At 54.0% G+C, this 19,660-nt stretch overlaps 2 protein-coding genes across 3 annotated transcripts; one reads left to right on the top strand and one right to left on the bottom strand.

Moving 5' to 3' along the window:
* The first annotated feature begins 9 nt into the window (after positions 1-9).
* GYS1 (glycogen synthase 1) lies at positions 10-14,585 on the top strand. Of its 2 annotated transcripts, none has more exons than XM_081119439.1 (16): positions 10-355; positions 1,823-2,004; positions 4,159-4,350; positions 5,247-5,432; positions 5,668-5,812; positions 6,601-6,718; positions 6,985-7,105; positions 7,373-7,479; positions 8,626-8,685; positions 8,777-8,855; positions 9,353-9,466; positions 9,735-9,861; positions 11,237-11,332; positions 11,459-11,622; positions 12,279-12,359; positions 12,527-14,585. In XM_081119439.1, the coding sequence occupies exons 1-16, from the start codon at positions 238-240 to the stop codon at positions 12,845-12,847; spliced, it is 2,211 nt and encodes a 736-aa protein (XP_080975565.1). In that variant the 5' UTR covers positions 10-237; the 3' UTR covers positions 12,848-14,585. The 2 variants fall into 2 exon arrangements, with proteins under 2 accessions (XP_080975565.1, XP_080975566.1); XM_081119440.1 differs by having other exon boundaries at positions 37-355; positions 1,701-2,004.
* An 825-nt stretch (positions 14,586-15,410) lies between these two features.
* On the bottom strand, positions 15,411-17,001 carry FTL (ferritin light chain). Its single transcript, XM_081119441.1, has 4 exons — positions 16,653-17,001; positions 16,343-16,489; positions 15,906-16,031; positions 15,411-15,725 (listed from the first exon to the last, which is right to left on the bottom strand). The coding sequence occupies exons 1-4, from the start codon at positions 16,752-16,754 to the stop codon at positions 15,573-15,575; spliced, it is 528 nt and encodes a 175-aa protein (XP_080975567.1). The 5' UTR covers positions 16,755-17,001; the 3' UTR covers positions 15,411-15,572.
* Between the last annotated feature and the right edge of the window lie 2,659 nt (positions 17,002-19,660).

Genomic DNA, 19,660 nt, shown 5'->3' on the forward strand with positions numbered 1-19,660 from the left:
GCGGGCGCCGCCTCCTGGCGGCCGCAGGGTTTTACTGCAGGGGCCCCGCAGGGCTCAGTGACGCTGCGGCCGCCTCCTGCCTAGGTCCGGGGGTGCGGTCGTGCAATAGGAAGCCGAGGGCGTTGCAAGCTTCCCTTCGGGCATCAGCTACCTGGCCCCACGTCTTGCGGGGTGCATTCCAGAGACACCTCCGGAGACCCCACCTGTGCTCCCTGGAACTCCCTTCGCGCGTCCGCCATGCCTCTAAGCCGCACTTTGTCCATGTCCTCACTGCCAGGACTGGAAGATTGGGAGGATGAATTCGACTTGGAGAACACAGTGCTCTTCGAAGTGGCCTGGGAGGTGGCCAACAAAGGTGAGCACGCCAGGCTGCGGGACTCGGACGAGAAGAGCAGTCGGGGATGGGGGCCGGGTACTCTTGCGTGATCGGGGAACAGGGCTACACAGCATGACTCTTGGGTTCTGGGCCAGGAGCCTGTGACTCCTGTGTCCTTGGGGAGGGTCTGGGATATGTCTCCTGCGCCCTGGAGGGGTGGAGATGAGTCTCCTGACTGTGAAGATGAAAAGAAGCTGGAAGCTCCGGTCCAGGGTCCTAGGGAAGAGGGGCTAACGTGAAAGATTCCTAGGGCCCAGAGGGAGGTTTCTGAGAGAGCTGGGTCCTGAGCAGGGAAAGAGATGGGGGGTTGGTACTTCTTAGTGCAAACCTGGGAAACGGCTGAGGTTCAGACCCCTGAGCCTCCGGATCTGGGAGCGGGCTGACTGGGAAATAGAATGCATAAGTCGTGGTGTGAGAATGAGGGAACTGGTCACTTGAGAGAAGAGATGGGAGAGGACTGGAGGCCCTAATTCTTAGATCCTAGGGTGGGAGAGAGTTGGGTGGCTGAAGGCCTGAGCTATGGATTCCTGGAAGTAGAAGAGCCTGTGGCCACAGAGATTTGGATACTGGAATGAGGGAAGGCTGGGAAGTCCTAAGTTGGTCAGGGGCTGGGCCCTTGGATGGGAGTGGCTGGGGCCCTAGATTTCTGTGCCCCAGGCTTTTGAGGGCCTGAGATTCTGGGTGTGGAGAACCTGGTGGGGCTGGAAGCCCACTAGCTAGGCAGTCTTGCTCCTCAGAAGAGAGGGAGATGGGATTTTTTTTGCTTAGCTGAATCTTGGGAGAGAAAGGGACTGGGTCTTATACCATGGGAGGAGCCTGTGAACACAGAGCCATGTATCACCAGGGCCCAGGTTCCAGGAAGTAAGGAGGCTGGGGGCCCAGGCTCCTGGGTCTGGAGTGGAGTCTTGGGAGGGGCAGGGTCCCCTGTGCCTGTGTCCCCAGTTGGGGAGAGGAGACTGGGGGACAGGTCAGCAGAGTCCCTGAGGGGCAAGGAATGACAATTCCAATTTTTCTTGGGTAATTGTGGGAAGCTGAGTAGGACCCTAATGTGTCCTACAGCCTGATTGAGAATTTAAAACCAGCTTGAGTAAGCTGAGAATTTGGTAATCCTCATCAGCTTCTGCCATCCTTGGGGCCCCAGCCCCTAATTCCCTTAGACCCAGGAGCTCAGGCGTCCAGCCCCTTCTCTCAGACTGAGAAGTCTAGCCTGAGCCCCCTGCTCCCTCAAAGCCCTTATCCCAGCCCCCTTCTCCCTTACACCCAGGAAGACTGTCCTCCAGCCCCTAGCTCCTCCTCCCTCTGACTCTGATGTATGGGCTCCCAGTCCCCTCTTCCCTCTAAGCCAGAAGTCCAGGGCCCCAGCGCCTCCCATGGCCCCCACCCTGCCCCAGGGCCCAGACCTGTGGACCTCAGCTGGGGCCTGTCCTTATGGGCTTGGGCCCACAGTGGGCGGCATCTACACGGTGCTGCAGACGAAGGCGAAGGTGACAGGAGATGAGTGGGGCGACAACTACTACCTGGTGGGACCGTACACGGAGCAGGGAGTGAGGACCCAGGTGGAGCTGCTCGAGCCCCCAACCCCCGCTCTGAAGAGGACACTGGACTCCATGAACAGCAAGGGCTGCAAGGTGGGAAATGGCTCCACTGAGGGCAGGTAGGTGGGTGCCTACAGTCAGGGTGGGAGCAGTAGACAGAGAAGGGATGGGGTGGGGGACACAGCCCCAGGCAGAGAGGAAGAAATGGATAGAAACACGGGATGACCTGGTACTTTCCCGAGCAGACATGGAGGAGGTATGATTGACACTTAAACAGATGCAGGACCCCATGAAGTGAGTGGGTGAACCCCAAGCTCTGAGACATTGGTAAATAGACAGACAGACAGCAGGTACAAGACAGACTGAAGGATGGTTCTAGGAGGCCAAGATCCTCAGACCCAGAGAGAGAAAAAGAGCTAGATGGAAAGAAGGACAGCCAGCCAGAACCCAGGGGAGGTGGGCTTGGAGTGAGGCAGGTGGCCGAGTTGGTGTTCTAGTGTCTGAAGTTCAGATCTGGCTCCTCCACTTCCTGTCCGTGTGACCTTGGCTAACAGCCTCTGCCAGATGGGCTGTGGGAGGGTAAAATAGCTAATACAGCCTCCAGCTCAGGTCTTGGCGTGGAGCTAGCGCTGTGGGTGAGCTCTCGACACGATGGTTATTATCATCATCATCATCATCATTTCTATAAACAGCGAGCTTGCCGAGTGAGGTGGACAGGCAGACAAGGGAGAGAGATGGCTGGAGAAAGACTGAGTGTCCTAAAAGGTGACAGTGGCTCCCCCTACCCCCCCAGGGACTAGAGCAATAGGGAGGGAGACAGAGTCTAAATACAGAAGAGAGGCAAGCCGCTGTTTCAGAGAGAAACACCTAGAAGGAGAGAAGAAGAGGGAATACTGATGAAAGGAGGAGAGGTCAGCAGGCAGACCCAGGGGACAGAGTTTCAGCGGGCAGAGCCAGGGGTTAAAGAGAGGAAGGGAGAGTCCCAGGGCTCCAGGTGAGGGCTGAAGGATGAGCACAGAGAGGTGGCTGCCACCCAAGGAGAGGGCTGCGAGGCAGAGGGCTGAAGGACAGGCAAGTTGGGGCTTGGGAGAGAGAGGCACAGTAGTTCCTCCATTCATTCACAGGCTTCTGGTTTGGGGTGGGGTCTGGAGTCGGGTCAGGCCAGAGGTGTCCCCAAGGAACCCTAGAGCAGCCCAGCCCTCCCCCTATGGCAGCTGCTTCCCACATGCTGGGGGCCTAAGAATAGCCCCCCCAGCAAAAGGGCAGACAACAGCTGGGAGGGGGAGGGGCAAGGCTGGGAAAAAGCAGGTTGGGGAGGAGGACTGCCCCTCAGCTGGATCGAGCTGTGGCAGCAGGCCCAGAACCTAGGCCGTAGTCCCGGGAGGGAAAGACGCAGACCAGAAAATTGTGGCAGGGGCAGAAATGAGACGGTGAGACTTAGAAACGTGGCGGTGGGTAGGAAAATGCAGCCCTGGGACAGGGAAAGAGAGCGGACGGTGGGAGAAATGTGTCTGTAGAGTATACAGCATGGGCCTAAGGGCGGAGGAAAGAGGCAGCAGGTGACAAATATGGTGAAAGGGTCCGAAACAAGACAGCGGGTGGGAGAAATGTGGCAGTGAGACCAGTAAAAGAAGCATCCAGTGGAAGGGCCTAGCAGCAGAAAGAAAAGATCGCGGCAGAAAGCGTCACGGTGGTGGAGGAGAGAAACGTGGCAGCAGGTCAGAACAGTGATGGGCAGGGTGGAAGGCAGGGCAGCGGGGCACAGGCACAGGACTGCGGGGCCTGTGGTCAGAGCAGAGAAGGGGCAGCGGGTGAGAGGGCAGCAGTTACCGGAACTGAGCAAGGGACAGGAAAAATGTTGCAACGGAGATGGGAGATTGTGGCGGGCCCTGGCCCGTGTGGCTCGGCTGGAGCGTCATCCCGTGTGTGTACCCAAGGGTCGTGGGTTCAATTCCAGGTCAGGCCACATGCCTAGGTTTTGGGTTTGATCCCGGGTCAAGGCATGTATAGGAGGCGACCTGTCAATGTATCTCTCTCTTCCTCCCTCTCTAAAGTCAATTTTTAAAAAAAGAATAATAATGAACAGCAAAGAGAGAAATAAGGCAGCGGGTGAGAAATTAGCAGCAGATGCAGAAACGGTGGAAGAACGAGGCAGTAAGGCCAGACATCTGCCTGCTGGTGGGAGAAGCGCAGAGGCTGTGCCCAGAGACTGGTCAAAGCCTTAAGCCTCCCGGTGGGTCTCCCCAGGTGTATTTCGGGCGCTGGCTGATCGAGGGGGGCCCCCTGGTGGTACTCCTGGACGTGGGAGCCTCAGCCTGGGCCCTGGAGCGCTGGAAGGGGGAGCTCTGGGACACCTGCAACATCGGGGTGCCCTGGTACGACCGCGAGGCCAACGACGCCGTCCTTTTTGGCTTCCTCACCACCTGGTTCCTGGGTGAGGTAGGCCCCACTGCTGGTCCCCATGTCACTTATTTTGGCCCCAGGCCCAAAACTACAATGGCTGTCAGCCCCTGGCCAGGGGAGTCTGGGTGGGTCCAGAGGGGATCTGGTTTCTTCCAGGGCATTCTGGGAGTTGTAGGTCCTCTAATTCAAGGATTAACTCTAATCTTTGGGAACATGGACATCCAAGGACCCAGACTCTTTTTTTCCCTGGAGACCCAAATTCCAAACTCAGCTGTAGTCACTTTAACCTTCCAAGTATAGGAATTCTGAGCCATTAGCTCTTGGGAAGGTTGGCCTGGCTGGAGGGCTCACCACGGACATTCTGGGAGTTGTAGTTCTCTAGTCTGATAGTGGTTGAACTTGGCTCTCAGATAGGGCCCTAGGTAGTTGGGAAACGCTAGCCTATCTGAAAGCCAGCAAACTTGGTTCTGACCCCCTCTTAGGTTTTAAAAGGCTCAAGAAACTTCATTTCCCATGCCCTGGGATAAACAATTTATGAATTGGCTGCTTCTAGGGCATTCTGGGAGTTGTAGTACTTTAGCCAGTATTGAATTCAGGTCTACTTATGATTGAGATAAAGGGTCTCCAGGAATTGTGTCCAGGCCTTGGGAACACTAAAACTTCAGTCTTTCCAGCTCAGCCTTGCTGGGACTTAGAAGGTTGGCTAAAATAACCCCAAGTCCCATTAACCTCCGGGGATGAGGTCAGCTGGTCCAGCTGCCTCAAAAATGTATAGTTTCTTATCTTCTGGGGATTGTAGTGGGCCGCCATTCACTCTTTGTAGTAGTTGTGATAGATTTACCTCTCCCCTGCTTCCTTGTCCATGTTGGGATTGCTGATTGTCTTCACAACACACATGGAGACTCAGTGGCCCTGTCCCTGTTGCCCCACAGTTCCTGGCCCAGAGTGAGGAGAAGCCGCATGTGGTTGCGCATTTCCATGAATGGCTGGCGGGCGTCGGGCTCTGCCTGTGCCGTGCCCGGCGGCTGCCTGTGGCCACAATCTTCACTACCCACGCCACGCTGCTTGGGCGATACCTGTGTGCCGGTGCCGTGGACTTCTACAACAACCTGGAGAATGTGAGCTGGGAGTGTGGCCATGTGGGGGCTGCCAGTATTTCAGGACAGCCCAAAGCTGTCTGCAAAGCCCTAGGGGATCAAGCTCCCTCTTCAGGATGCAGGAGTCCCAAGTCCCTGTTGCCCTCTTCCCTCAGACCCAGGAGTCCAGCCTCCACCCTCCCCTAGGACCCCAGAGTCTGGACCTCCAGACTTCTACCCAGTTCTCCTAACCTGACTGCCCTTTCTTCCTGCCCAGTTCAATGTGGACAAGGAAGCAGGTGAGAGGCAAATCTATCACCGATACTGCATGGAGAGGGCAGCAGCCCACTGCGCTCACGTCTTCACTACTGTGTCCCAGATCACTGCCATTGAGGCTCAGCACCTACTCAAGAGAAAACCAGGTAGGTGATAGGCTGGGATCCCTAGACATGAATGAGGTGGTTGGCTATCTATGCCAAGGCCTGTACCATGTAAAGAGCAGGAACTACAACTCCCAGAAGGCCCTAGGTTGGTGACCTGAATATGAGGTGACTGTATACCCTAGAGGCTAATGGGAGGTGTAGTTTATATGATACTAATTTCAGAAATTGTAAAATTCTTTTATTGGCTAATGTAGATATTATATTGGTCTTCTGAAAGAAGCAGTGTTAGAACGACTTATTTTTCCCAGGTTATAGTATCAATTCTCAATGGACGTAAGGTGAGAATTACAGCTTCCAGAAGGCCTTTGGCTGGTCAGCTCCTTATATTTCTAGAATTTCATCCCAGGAGCTGATGGGGGTTGTAGTTTTTCAATGATGTGCTTTAATTTTTGTGAGGATAGAAAACTGTTGGGACCCTAAAAGAGGCTTGAAGGTAGAGGGTATATTCTGGGAGAAGCAGAGTGGAGATGTTTAATCATTTCCATCTCAGGGTCGTGTAGGGCAAACAAAAGAACTACAACTCCCAGAAACGCCAATGGGGATTAGTACCCTGTCTTGTTAGCCATTTGCAGGGGCTGATGGGAGTTGTAGTTAATGGGCAAGAAGGCATCTGAGTGGCCGGGCAGCTGGGTCATCAAGGGAACTCACAGAGGAGCTATTGAAATAAAGAATTTGCCAAAGGAAAGGCGTCTTTCCTTCAATTATTCATTCAACCACGTTGATCTGAATAAAGACATGAAACATGGGCCCTTCTCCCTTGTTCCCAGATATCGTGACCCCCAATGGACTGAATGTAAAGAAGTTCTCTGCCATGCATGAGTTCCAGAACCTCCATGCTCAGAGCAAGGCCCGAATCCAGGAGTTTGTGCGAGGCCATTTTTATGGGTATGTGGGCCAGATACCTAGGTCCCTAGAGAGGAGGGGTTGGGAGCTCAGCCTCTTGAGTTCCTGAGCGCCAGGACAAGGGCTGAGTATTGATGGATCTTAGATCCCCATCTAAGGAGAAAGGAACCACAAACCTCAGGAGCCCCCATGATGCCTCCTCGCTGTCTGTGATATTCTTTGCCCCTGAAGCTTCTGGGGTTTGTAGTTTCGAGAACAGGACTCGAGGATGAGGGTCTCAGCTTCACCTTGCCTTATGGCCTCTTTAGGCACCTGGACTTCAACTTGGACAAGACGTTGTACTTCTTTATTGCCGGCCGCTATGAATTCTCCAACAAGGGGGCCGACATCTTCCTGGAGGCCTTGGCCCGGCTCAACTATCTGCTCAGAGTAAGTCCTGGGCTGCGAGGGGACAGAGGGAGGACAAGAAAATTGGTACGTACTGGCTAGAACAGAGACCCAGGGAGGTGGGGGTAGGGAATCCTCTGTGTCAAGGGGCAGTATAGAGACCCAGAAAGAAGATGGGGTCCCAGGGGAGATGGCAGCTCTGTCCTATAATTCTTGACAGGAAGGGGCATGGCAGGGTCCTATGTGTCTCGGTGGGTGGCCTCAGCCTCCTCCCGTGTGACCCTGACCTCCCCCTCCCCTCTGCCGCAGGTCAACAGCAGTGAGCAGACAGTGGTCGCCTTCTTCATCATGCCTGCTCGGACCAACAATTTCAACGTGGAAACCCTCAAGGGCCAGGCCGTGCGCAAGCAGCTTTGGTCAGCAGACTTCGGCCCGGGATCCCAGCTGTGTGCTTTGGGTCCAGTGTTTCTCCTGGAATCTCAGTTTTGTCATCTGTAACATGATCAACCTGCCCCACCGACTTTTTTAGTGAAGTCACTTGCTTAAGACACCTCCACTCGGGAGCAGTGAGAAGTCGTAGGCGGGACAAGTGCGACAGCACGACCAGGGCTCTGATATCAAACCAGTGAGGTCTAACTCAGGCCACTGACCCTTGCTGGCTTTCTGACTTTAGGCAAACCACTACCCTCCCCGAGCCTCAGTTTCCTCATTTATAAAACCCACTCATTAGTCATCACATGTTCATGGAGCACCTATTGTGTGGCAGGCACTGTTCTAGGCCCTGGGAACACAGATAAAATCCCTGCCAGGGATTGAGCTTACTTTCTAGAAAATTCTGTAGAAAGTGCTCTGGCAAAAAAAAAAAAAGGGCACATGAATACGAGACAGGGTTGTCAGGATTGGCCACACTGATAAAGTGCCCTTGGGTAGAGACCAATAGAGGAAACGAGGGAGGAAGCTCTGTGTGCATCTGGGGAACAACAGGGGGAAGAGCAAGTGCAAAGGCCCCTCTAGTGTGTATGAGAAGCAGTGAGGAGACCAGTGGAGTTGGAGCAGAGTGCCCTAGGCCCAAAAGCACAGAAAATGAGGCCAGAGCTCTGGGAAGATTATGAGCAGAGGGATGTCAGTGGGGCTGTAGGGTGATACTATTTGCTTTGTGTACATAAATTTTCTGTCAACATAAATTTCCCTTATAAAATGGGGCTTAGCCTGGCGACTGCCAGGACTAGTACCGGTTCTAATAATAGCTGACATTTCTGGAAGGCTCACCGTGTGCTGGGCACTGCGCACTTTTCCACACGACCTCATCAAGTTCTCACTGCAAACCTCTAAGGTTGATCCTATTTTTATCTTCATCTGACTGATGAGTCACTGAAGTCAGAGAGGGAAGGCCACCTTTCCCTGGCCACACAGCTGATGCAAAGCCTTCCAGGGCCTGATCCCTGAGTCCCCACCCTCCAGCCCGGAGTCCCCAGGGCTCTGCTCAGACCTGTTTCCCAGCTGCCCTAGAAGCCTAACAACAAATGGCTGGTGTGTATGTGATGTTGTTCTGCTCTTTCCAGGGATACGGCTAACACAGTGAAGGAAAAGTTCGGACGGAAGCTTTATGAATCCTTGCTGGTGTGAGTGCCCCACCCTCAGCCCTGCCTGGGTCTGGGTTCTGGCCCCGCTCCTTCACCCCTTCTCAGATGCATACCCCTGCTCACCCTGCAGGGGGAGCCTCCCGGACATGAACAAGATGCTGGACAAGGAGGACTTCACTATGATGAAGAGAGCCATCTTTGCCACACAGGTATGGCAGAGGAATGACAGTTCCCAACAGCCCCAGAGGCAGCTTGCCCTGTTAGCTCTGACCCAAGGGATTGCTGGGAGTTCTGCTTTATTGGGCGACTCTTAGGGGGGAATCAATTCTGAGATACACAAAAGGGTGTGAGTTCCTGACTGGTGGAACTTCAATTCCCGGAAGACTGGGGGAAGTTAAAGTTTCTTTGAATTTCTTTGATGATAGAGCCAAGAATACAGAACAGGATAGCTACAGTTCCCTGTAGTCTTTGGGGCTTGTAACACTGGCTCTGCCTCAAAGACAGCTGGGAATTGTAGTTTCTTTTTAGCTTATGGTGGTTCAAAGGAAAAGAGAATCTTTACAGATAGAGCCAAGTAGGGAGTCTCTAATTCCTGGTAATCTCTTGGGCTTGTTGGGCCACAGACTGGTGGGAATTGTAGTCTCCTTGGATTCCCAAGTTCAGCGTGTCCCTTCCCTGACCCCCACCCCACTTGTGGCCCTTACAGCGGCAGTCTTTCCCCCCTGTGTGCACCCACAATATGCTGGACGACTCCTCAGACCCTATCCTGACCACCATCCGCCGAATTGGCCTCTTCAATAGCAGTGCTGACAGGGTCAAGGTGAGGGCACTGTCAGGGTGGGTTGGGCAGGGCTGGAGGCTGGGGGAGCCTGGGCCTCACCTTCTCCATCTTACCTAATTTATCAAAGGACTTCTGTGTCTAGAAAGAACCTTAGCTTTGGAGGCAGGCAGACTGGGATTCAAATCTTTGTCCTGCCAGTGATTTGTGTGACTTGAGACATGTTTTTCACCCTCTCTGGGCCACTCTGGAACCCCAGACAGGAGCAAAATAGGGTGCCTTGGCCTGAGCCCTTCTTTTTTACTGCCAGGTTATTTTCCACCCAGAGTTCCTCTCCTCCACCAGCCCCCTGCTGCCCGTGGACTATGAGGAGTTTGTCCGTGGCTGCCACCTTGGGGTCTTCCCCTCCTACTATGAGCCGTGGGGCTACACGCCAGGTGAGTACATCATGGCACTGGGGTGCTGGTCAGATCTGGCATGATCCCCAGACAAGGTACCTGCTCCGTCTGAGCCCCAAACTCCTCCTGTGCAAAACAGGAGCAATGGCAAGACTGTTCTGCTACAGCATGTCTCTGGGACACAATATCTCATGTGATGCGGAACTGGAGGACTGATGTCACAGCTCACATGTGACTTCCCCCAATTTGCTGACATTTGCGCCCCTCCCAAATAACAACAGCTTAATGCACAGTCCGCTAACACAACTGAATGTGGCAAAGTCTCCCTGAGCTGACCCCAGTCCCCAATGGCTCCACCTTCCTCCTGTTGGCTCCTTTGGAACATGGGCTCTAAGTCGGAACAGCTTATTTACAATTCTCCTTCATTTCTGGCCATTTTGCCATGGTCTCCCCAAACTCAAGCCTCCTCACACCCTTCTCTATCAAACTACTTTCATATGTTTTTAAGGCTAAATAAATACTACATTTGCTGTAGTATTAATTTATGAGTAATTTTTTTAAAAATTTATTTTTAATTCTCACCCGAGGATATGTTTTTATTGGTTTGAGAGAGAGATGCATCAATGTGATAGAGAAACATCAATTAGTTGCCTCCCGTAGGTGCCCCAACTGGGGATTGAACCCACACCCCGGGTACGTGCCCTGACTAGGACTCGACCCCGCCACCTTTTGGTGGTAAGGGATTAGGCTCCAACCAAGCCACACAGGCCAGGGAAATTTATGAGTAATTTAACAAGTCTTTTAAACTATGCTTGCATGATAATTAGGAATTTTGCCAGTTTTCTTTCATCCATGGTTAACAGGGTGCATGGGTTTTGTGTGGTCGGCCCCTACCCTATTTTCCCCATCAGTCCTGTTATATTTAGTGTCTGTTTTTGTAACTTAACAGAAGTTTTTAGAGACATTATATTAGAATTATAATAAACTCCTTGAAGCATATCTCAGTGCTGTTTAAGGTAGTAAACAAAGCATAGTATTTACTCTGTACACAGCAATAGTAACAAAGAGAGACCTTTTCTTACCTCTTGTCTAAACAGTCTATTAAGCTATGATAACCAAAATGGTATGGGCTGGCACAAGAAAGTATCTTCCAGGTTGTGAGGATTAACTAGAATCACAGACATTGGCCCGGAGCAAGGCAAGTGAATTTCTTTTTCTGAGCCTCTCAGCTTCCCCTCTAAGAAACAGGGCCTATAATAGTCTAACGCACAGCCTAGGTTTTCCAGCTCCTGACTTGCTCAGCACAGTGCCCGGCACTTGGTAAAGGCGCCAATAGAGGGCGCTGTTGAGGCTTTTATTGAACTATAAGACAAGAGTGGAAAGCTAAATGGGCCTTTCTCACGCCTTCCCGCAGCTGAGTGCACGGTTATGGGCATCCCCAGTATCTCCACCAACCTCTCCGGCTTCGGCTGCTTCATGGAGGAACACATCGCAGACCCCTCAGCATACGGTCAGCGCCCAGCCTGAGAACCGGGACTCTTGGATCCTGGGAGGAGGGGTCCTGGTGTCACAGAGTCCCAGGGAAAAGGAAGGTTTCTCCAGTCTGTTTTCTGAGTCCCCGTCCTGGTACCAACAGGCATCTACATTCTGGACCGGCGGTTCCGCAGCCTGGATGATTCCTGCTCGCAGCTCACCTCCTTCCTCTACAGCTTCTGCCAGCAGAGCCGGCGGCAGCGCATCATCCAGCGGAACCGCACCGAGCGCCTCTCCGACCTTCTGGACTGGAAATACTTAGGCCGGGTATAACTAACTCCCTTCCCTGCCCTGTGCTGGTGAATCAACTGCTTCCATTGTGGCTCTCTGGTTCTTCAGTCGCAAAGGCCAGGTCTCCTCCTGCTTGTAAAGGTTGTTGTCCCTTTAAGAAATCAATCAACTTCTGCTGGAAGACTCCATTGGCTCAACGTTCTGCTATTTGCATAACAGCGTGGCCAGAGAAACCGGACGCGGCGTCCATTCGCAGCTCTGCTATCTGCATAAGGGGTGGAGTCAGAAAATGGATCATTGGCTTAGGCCAGAGATTTTCAACCTTTTTCAACACATGGCACACATCAACTAATTACTAAAATTCTTTGGCACATCAAAAACAATGTTTTTCTGATCTGATCGAAAAATAGGTATAATCTTGATTCGTTCACACCCGGCCGGCTGTTGCTGTGTCGGCTGTTATTTTTTTATTTGACAATCTAGTGCCCCCTGACGAAACAGTCAGGTACTGCATGTTTTGAAAATTCCTGCAGCACACCGGTTGAAAATTGCTGGCTTAGGCCCTAAGCCTTAGGGGACTAGTGTATGCTGCGGAATGTGCTCATCTGCATAAAAAGTGTGGCCAGGGTTCACCCCCCCCCCCAATCTGCCAGGGACTCCCGCCCCCCTGATGTCCCTTCTTTTCCTCGTAGTACTACATGTCTGCGCGCCACATGGCACTGGCCAAGGCCTTTCCAGAACACTTCACGTACGAGCCCCATGAGACTGACACGGTGAGTTGGCCTGTGGTCCCCCTGGTGGGCCTGGAGCTAGAGGGCTGGGCAGGGGGCGGAGGGTTCCCTCCTGGGGTCAGAAGGCCTGGGGCGGTGGCCGCGTGGGCTGGTCTAGGTCTAGGGGCCTACGCTCACTTTGCCCTCTGTGCTCCCGTCCGCGCGCACAGACCCAGGGCTACCGCTACCCGCGGCCCGCCTCGGTGCCGCCGTCACCCTCGCTGTCTCGACACTCGAGCCCGCACCTGAGCGAGGATGAGGAGGATCCCCAGGACCAGACGCCTAACGAAGAAGGCGAGCGCTACGATGAGGAAGCGGAGGCCGCCAAGGACCGCCGCAACATCCGCGCCCCGGAGTGGCCGCGCCGCTCCTCCTGCGCGTCTTCCACCGGGAGCAAGCGCGGCTCGGTGGACACGGCGCCCTCCAGCTCCGTCAGCAGCCCCAGCGAGCCCCTCAGCCCAGCCAGCTCCCTAGGCGAGGAGCGCAACTAAGTCCCCGCCCACACTCCCGCCGGCCTGCCTCCCTCATCCAGAGGGCGGATGCGGAAAGGCGCTGTTCCTAATCCCCACTCCAGATCCCGAGCCTTCTGTGGGGTCCGCAGCCCCGCCCCCTCCGCCATACACTCCAGCCCCGCCAGCTCTGCCCTTGGAATCCCCAACACTCCAGAATCTACAACGCAGTGCCTTTCTTGGGTTCCAGTAATGCAAAATCTGTACCCTGGAGTCTCCCAGGCCTGGCCTGGGTCACAGAGGCCAGGAATCTGCCAATACCCTGTCATGGTGCCAGAGGTTTTAGGAAACCCGGACTGTCGTCTTCCAGGCTGGGCTCTTAGAACCCTTTGTGGCTTGCAATTCTACAGCATACAGAGCAGCACCCTGCTCAAGTCAAGCCTGGCCTGGGGACCACCAAGTGCTGGAAGCCACGCTGTGTCCCTGCTCGTGGGACAGTCAAGTTCAGAGCTGGAGCACTTGCAAGGACTTGAGTTAACTGAATGCAGAAGGTTGTCCATTTCAACTCCAGAACTCGGGCTCTAGGACAGGGCACTCGTGTGCTGACTGTTCTGGCCCTCCCTGTGGTGTCGGGTTCTGCCTGGAGGATCCCTCTACCCCTGCTCCCCTCTCCCTCTACACTTTAGCCAAGCAAAGGGGGGCAGAACCACTTGGCTTCTCATTGCTACTGGAGAACATGCAGTCTTGGTCTAGATGCCTTTCTGGACCAGACCCTACGCCTTCCCTGAGTCTGAGTTCTCCCCCATATCTCAAGACTCTGTGCCCTCCAGGGAGTCCCCCAGCTGAGGACAGAACTGGTTGTTTTACGACCCCCAACTGCCAGGCCCACCATGAAACCACTGGGTTCTAGGTCCTGGCTGCTGAATCTAGAACCTTGCCACTATGCTGCATCCTGGGCTAGAACTAAGCCCACTGGGTTCTAGAACTTCCATTTTTACCTCAAGGCTCTTCTATCCCCAAGCTGTGCCCTGTCCCCAGCTTTGGTGAAAGGGAGGTGCCCCTCACGTGTGCTGTGCTGTGTCTGATGCACTTGGTTTGCCGTTGGGAGTGGGGGCAGAAGGGGTATGATTGAAGTGTGTGTGGAGATGAAAAAAATACATCTATATTTAAGAATCCCAGGTCTGGTGTAACATGAAGGTTTGGTGGGCCTCTCACCTGGCTTCTCCCTCTTCATGGCCTCCACCCTCTTTATTTTCAATTCCATCTAGTTTTCCCCCTCCCACCCCTGGGTCCCTGATTCCTTGTCTCATTCTGCTCTCCTGGAGAGACTTATAGTGCTATTCTGGATTTCAGTGTTCTTTCAAGGGAAGGTCTTGTTTAGTTGGGACCTAACTTGCAAGTAGCAAAAACTTGGGTCAAGCTCTCTTTAACAGAAAGGGGCTTTGTCACTGAAAACAGACCCACAAAGAAACCATGAGCCATGTGTGGCTCTTTAAGTTTCTCAGCACTAGCAATAAGCAAGTGTTCAGTAGCCACAGGTGGCTCATGGCTACCCTATTGGATGGTGCAGATATAGAACATTTTAAAAGTTCTGGACAGTGCTAGCTTAGGGCACGTTTCCAGGGCTCTGTGGCCTTTGGTCTTTGACTATGCTATCCCCTTGGAGAGCTCTATTTTGGGAAAAATATTTTTCCTTTCAGCTGTATCTTTACTAGGTCATAGGTGCATCTCTGAACCAATTGCTTTTCAGGGGAGTAAAAAGCACCGATGTTTGGATTTGGGTGTGTGATCATCCTTTCTGTTAACCACTGTGTTTGTGACACACAGAGCCCCTCCCCCATCAAAATCACCAGTCACCATCAAAGTGCGGTGACAGCAGGAGCGTGGTGCTGAGTGGACAAAAGACCAGGTGTCCAGCAGCCACTTCCTCTTGGATTCCTCTACCCCAAAGAGTTAAGGCAGGAGGTCGGGTTAACGTTGTGTAACTGGGATCCATTCCCAGTCTTTAGTTCCCATTTGGATGATTTGGCCCTGTTTCACTTCCCAGTTTTGGTCCTGGCCCCAAATCCCTGCCTCAGCAGCTCGTGCACATCACGGGCTCCCAGCCCCTCAGATTCACCTGACTCTACTGCATGCCTTGAATTGGAGAAGTATCGAAAAGCCTCTGGAGCAGGTCAGATCTGGGTGTGCCTCCTGGGTTGCCATGGGCAATTTACGTACTAATATCTTCAACTCACCCATATAAAGGGGCTAGTGATTTTCCTAAACCTCCCCAGATAGAGCCCGACTTGCAATTTGGCACAGTACTTGGCAACACACTAAAAGGGTATGGTTACTCTCTGATATTTCTAAGTGTCTGCTTCCAGCCACCAGCCCCAGGTCTTAATAAACCAGTCCCTCAAGTCTGGGCTCCACCACTGAAGTGGGTCAGTTAGTTAGTCTGACAGAGCAGAGAACCCACTACAGCAACGCCTACCCAGGTGAGTCCCTGCCTTAGAACAGGTGGAACCCACTCCTCTTTCCCTTACAGCCCAGTGTAGCCTTGTGAAAACAGGCCCCACCGCACTTCCCACAGCACTTCCCACAGCGCACACACAAAACCAGCTGCTGCAAAAGGCTTTATTGTTTCCATTTGGTCCAATGCATGGGAGAGGGCTCCAGGGTGGTTAAAAGAATGGCTAGGGGTTTTGGGGAAAGGCTCAGGTAAAAGCCGGACACCAGGGGAATGCAGAGGGGCCCCCTCAAAGGCCTCTGGGCTCCAATGCTCCTAGTCGTGCTTGAGGGTGAGCCTTTCAAAGAGATACTCGCCCAGCCCAGCCTGCGGGCCGGCCAGCCTGCGGAGGTTAGTCAGGTGGTCGCCCATCTTCTTGATGAGCTTCACCTCCTCATCCAGGAAGTGGTTCTCCAGGAAGTCACAGAGCTGAGCGATAGAAGAAGAGAAAATGCTGCCACTTGTAGATAACAGTGTGACAGGTAGGGGCGGGGGTGAGGGAGACAACGTTTAGAAGGAAATTTGCCCCAGCGAGGCCAAGGCTCAGAACATAAGCGTCATCCAGGGGAGGTCTCAGGATGGGTAGACGTGGATACCGGGGGTACTTACATGAGGGTCTGCGCGGGTAGAACCCAGGGCATGCAGATCCAAAAGGGCCTGGTTCAGGTTCCTCTCCAAGGCCATGGCGGCTTCCATGGCGTCCTGGGTTTTGCCCCACTCATCCTGGGAAGGCTTCTACACAGAAGACAGAAGGCTCAGAACTGGCCACATAACCCACAAAGGACGAAAAACTACATTTCCCAACAGTTGCAGGGGCAAAGGGCCTAGTATCCGAGGTGTCTATCATCCCCGCTCTCCTGCAGCTACGCGTCCCAGGGGCCCACTCTGCGGTCTCCGAACTGGCAGAGCCTCCATTTCTAGCCACAAGAACCCACACGGGTCTGAAAACCTCCCAGAAGCCCTCGCGGTGCCTAAACAGCGACGGTTAAGGCGGCCCGCGCAGGGGCTGCTGGGAGATGTAGTCCACAGGCCCAGGCACTCCTTACCATCACGTCCTGGAAGAGAATGCGGCCACCGCGCTGGTTTTGCATCTTTAAGAGATGCTCAGCGCCCTCGCGCTTCTTCTCCGCCAACTCGCGGAAGAAGTGGCCCACGCCCTCCAGAGCCACATCGTCGCGGTCGAAATAGAAGCCCTGCGGGAAGAGATGGCGGGAACAATGGTTAGCGGGAGGCGAGGCCAGGCTGCAGACTCCGCCCCCTGACCACCCAGCAGAACAAAGAGGGCCAGCGCGCGGGCAGGGCCAGAAGTGCGCAGATGTGGGAAACTTGGGCCAGGGGCGCCCTGGGGACCCTTACCAGAGAGAGGTAGGTGTAGGAGGCCCGCAGATGCAAGTTGGCCAGGCGGTTGACAGCAGCCTCCACCTCAGTGGCGTAATTCTGACGAATTTGGGAGCTCATGGTTGCTGAGCAATAAGGAGTTAAGGTTGAAAAAACGGTGTTGGCTGGTCTCGGAGGCTGAGGACGGCTGAGGTGGTTCCAAAGGTGGCAGCTAGAGATGTTGGAGGGTGGTCGGAGGCTGAAAGAAAGGGCGTCCCTGGGTCTGTTCCGTCCAAACACTGTTGAAGCAAGAGACAGATCCGGGACCGCCGAGGGCACTGCGAAAGGGCGGCCAGGCAGCTTCTTTTATAGTGGCAGGGCCCCCCCTGAAGGCGGGGCTTCAGGGAGAGCAATTGGCCAATCCGCGGTGGCGGTGGGCAGGGTCTGGAGCCCCTGAGTGACCAATGAAAGCAGATAGGAGCCCCAGACCCCGCCTGAGAGGTGGGGAAGTCACGCGCCTGTAGCTCGAGACTGTTGTGAAATGAGGAATGGGAGGGGGTGAGGGTGATGCAAGGGTCTGAGGCTGATTCGGGATAGTCAAGGGATTTGGGGGGTCTCTGTCAGGTGGAAGATTAATGGGGATACTGGGAGCCCTGGAAGATGGTGATCCTGGGGGTGTCTCAGGAAAGTAGTTTGGATTCTGAGGTGCTGAAAGCATGGACTTTTCTGGAGCCCTGGGGGTTCCTCAGAGGTGCAGAGACCTCCAAATTACTGGGGTTTGCTTTGAGAGCTGAGGGGTCCCCAGTTGATTGGGAAGTTTAGAAGACAAAGATGTTATTTCTGGAACCTTAGGGATCTCTCTGGAAGATGGGTTGGAGGGGAGCCCCGGGGTTCGCTAAAGGTGGGGCTGTGTGTGTGTGTGTTTTGTAGTGTTAATATTCAGTGGAAGCCCTTATTTTTCTGGGAACTTCCTGAGTAAGGTCTTTAGGCCCTCAAGTCGATCTGCAAGATTAAAAGGGCGGTTGTTCTAGAGCCTTGGGGTTCACCTCCAGGAATGAGGGAGAGAGGTGTTTTTGGAAGCCTAGTGGGTAGGGGCTTTTTTCTGAGGTAGGGAGTCTTGGAGAGAGCCTTGAGAGCGAGTCTGGGACCCTTGACATACCTTGCGGCTATTTCAGGGGTCCATTGTTTTTCTGAGAGCTGAGATGGGTTGGGTGAAATGCCATGTGAGCTTTGGTGTCTCTCTCAGGCTGCATTTCCAGGAGACGGTTTTGACAGTAGCCAGACACTGGGAATTCTCTTTGACTCTGAAGCAGTCTTTCTGAAGTTGTCCCTGCCTTGCCTGATACATGCCCCTTCCAAGTCACAGAGAAGCCCTGGATTCTGGGGACCTTGTGGATGGGATGTCTATCTTCAACCAAAGTACATTTTTAAACTGTGCCAGGTCCAGGCTGGGGTCTGGGAGGCCAAGCAGACTCAAACCAGGACTCAGCCTTCAAGGAGAACCCTGTTGTTGGTGGGGAAAGGACAAGAACTTGACCAGGTGGAAGTGCCCTAATAGAGGCTGCCAGCAGGTTGGGGCATCAGGGGAGAAGCCAGGGCCTGCTCTGCATTGGAGCCAAACCAAGCAGCCCAGGCAGGGTGCCCCCGACCAGGGAGATGCAGGGCCAGGCTGGTGCCTGGGGTCCCTCCAGGGGTGTCTGGGCCTGTGGCCAGGAGAGCAGCAGTGCTGAGTCATGCTGAACTCAGCTCAGGAAGGGGCTCTGGCAGAAGGGCGGAGGCAGGCCACTCACTGACCTCATCTCCCGGTGGGGGTGAGCGGACTGCCCTGGGGCTGGGAACTAGCCCTGGCTGGCTCTGACCCAAGTCTGGCCCCCTCCCCCAAAGTGCCGCCTGGAGTGCATTTTGTCTCGAAATATTACTGTCTTTGTAGGTCCCTCGATGTTTTCCTTGGACTGCTGCCTGTGGCCATATTTTCCCCTCTCTAGGTGGTGACTCAGTCTCCCCTCACTGCAGTCTTATCTGACTGACATCTCTCCCTTGACTTGGTGTCTCTGGGGGGAGGGGCAGTTGCCCCAGGCACACTGCCACAATGGGGCCTGGGTTACACATTCACCAGATTTCATACCTCAGCCTAAAGACCTTTAGCCTCAGGCTGGCCCTACCAGTAGAGAAATTGCTCACAGGTAGGAGAGGAAGGGATGAGACCAAGATGATCTGGAGAATAGAAAGATATCTTGGGGTAGGAGGAGATCCTGGGTTACGGTGGAAGACAAAAGACCCACAGAGAAAGAGACACAGACCCAGAGAGACTGGTACAGAAACAGAAAGAAGGGGACAGAGGGGGACAGACACCTAGAAAGAGACGAAGACCTAGCGAAAATGGACATCAGACTCTGACTGAGTTAACTCCCTCCCTCTAATTTCCATTCCCTTTGTGTCTAAATCTACTAGGCCTTAAGGAACCCAACATCTCTGGGGCCTGCTCCTCTCCTGGAGGGCCCCACACAGTTACTAGGCCAGACCAGAGCTCCTCCTCCAGCCTGTCAGTCTCCCGCTGTGGCCCTCAACACAGGCTTGGGTCTGGTCTTCTCCCTTAGGCCCTCTTGTCTTAGCCTTCTCTCAGCCTTCCTACCTACCTCCGGTAGCTTCCCCATAGAGCTCCAGAGCCCTTCTCTGCTCCCCGAGTCTTCCCAAGGTCCAATCAGCACTCCTCCTCCCTATTCCCCCATGCTCCACCTCAGTAAATGTGCAACTTGCCATATGGTGGAAGCTTCCAGGCTCAGGAGGCCTGCTCTGTACCCTGCTGCCCTGTTCTCCGCCCCACCCTAGGCCCTTATGCCTTGGTCAACATCCTAAGTTGTGACAAGTGATTGCAAGTCACCTCCATTCCCCTCAGGACTGCAGGATCCTGGAGGGCAGAGCCAGGACCTAACTCATCACTGACCCGAAGAGGGCACCGGACACCCTCAGAAAAAGATGAGTCAGCACGTGCAGCCTGGTCTCTTGCGACAGCCAGGGAGGGGGCCCAGTGACTCAGACTCGGAAGT

This window comes from Miniopterus schreibersii (assembly GCF_964146895.1).
Source record: "Miniopterus schreibersii genome assembly, chromosome: 18".
NCBI classification, from domain to species: domain Eukaryota; kingdom Metazoa; phylum Chordata; class Mammalia; order Chiroptera; family Miniopteridae; genus Miniopterus; species Miniopterus schreibersii.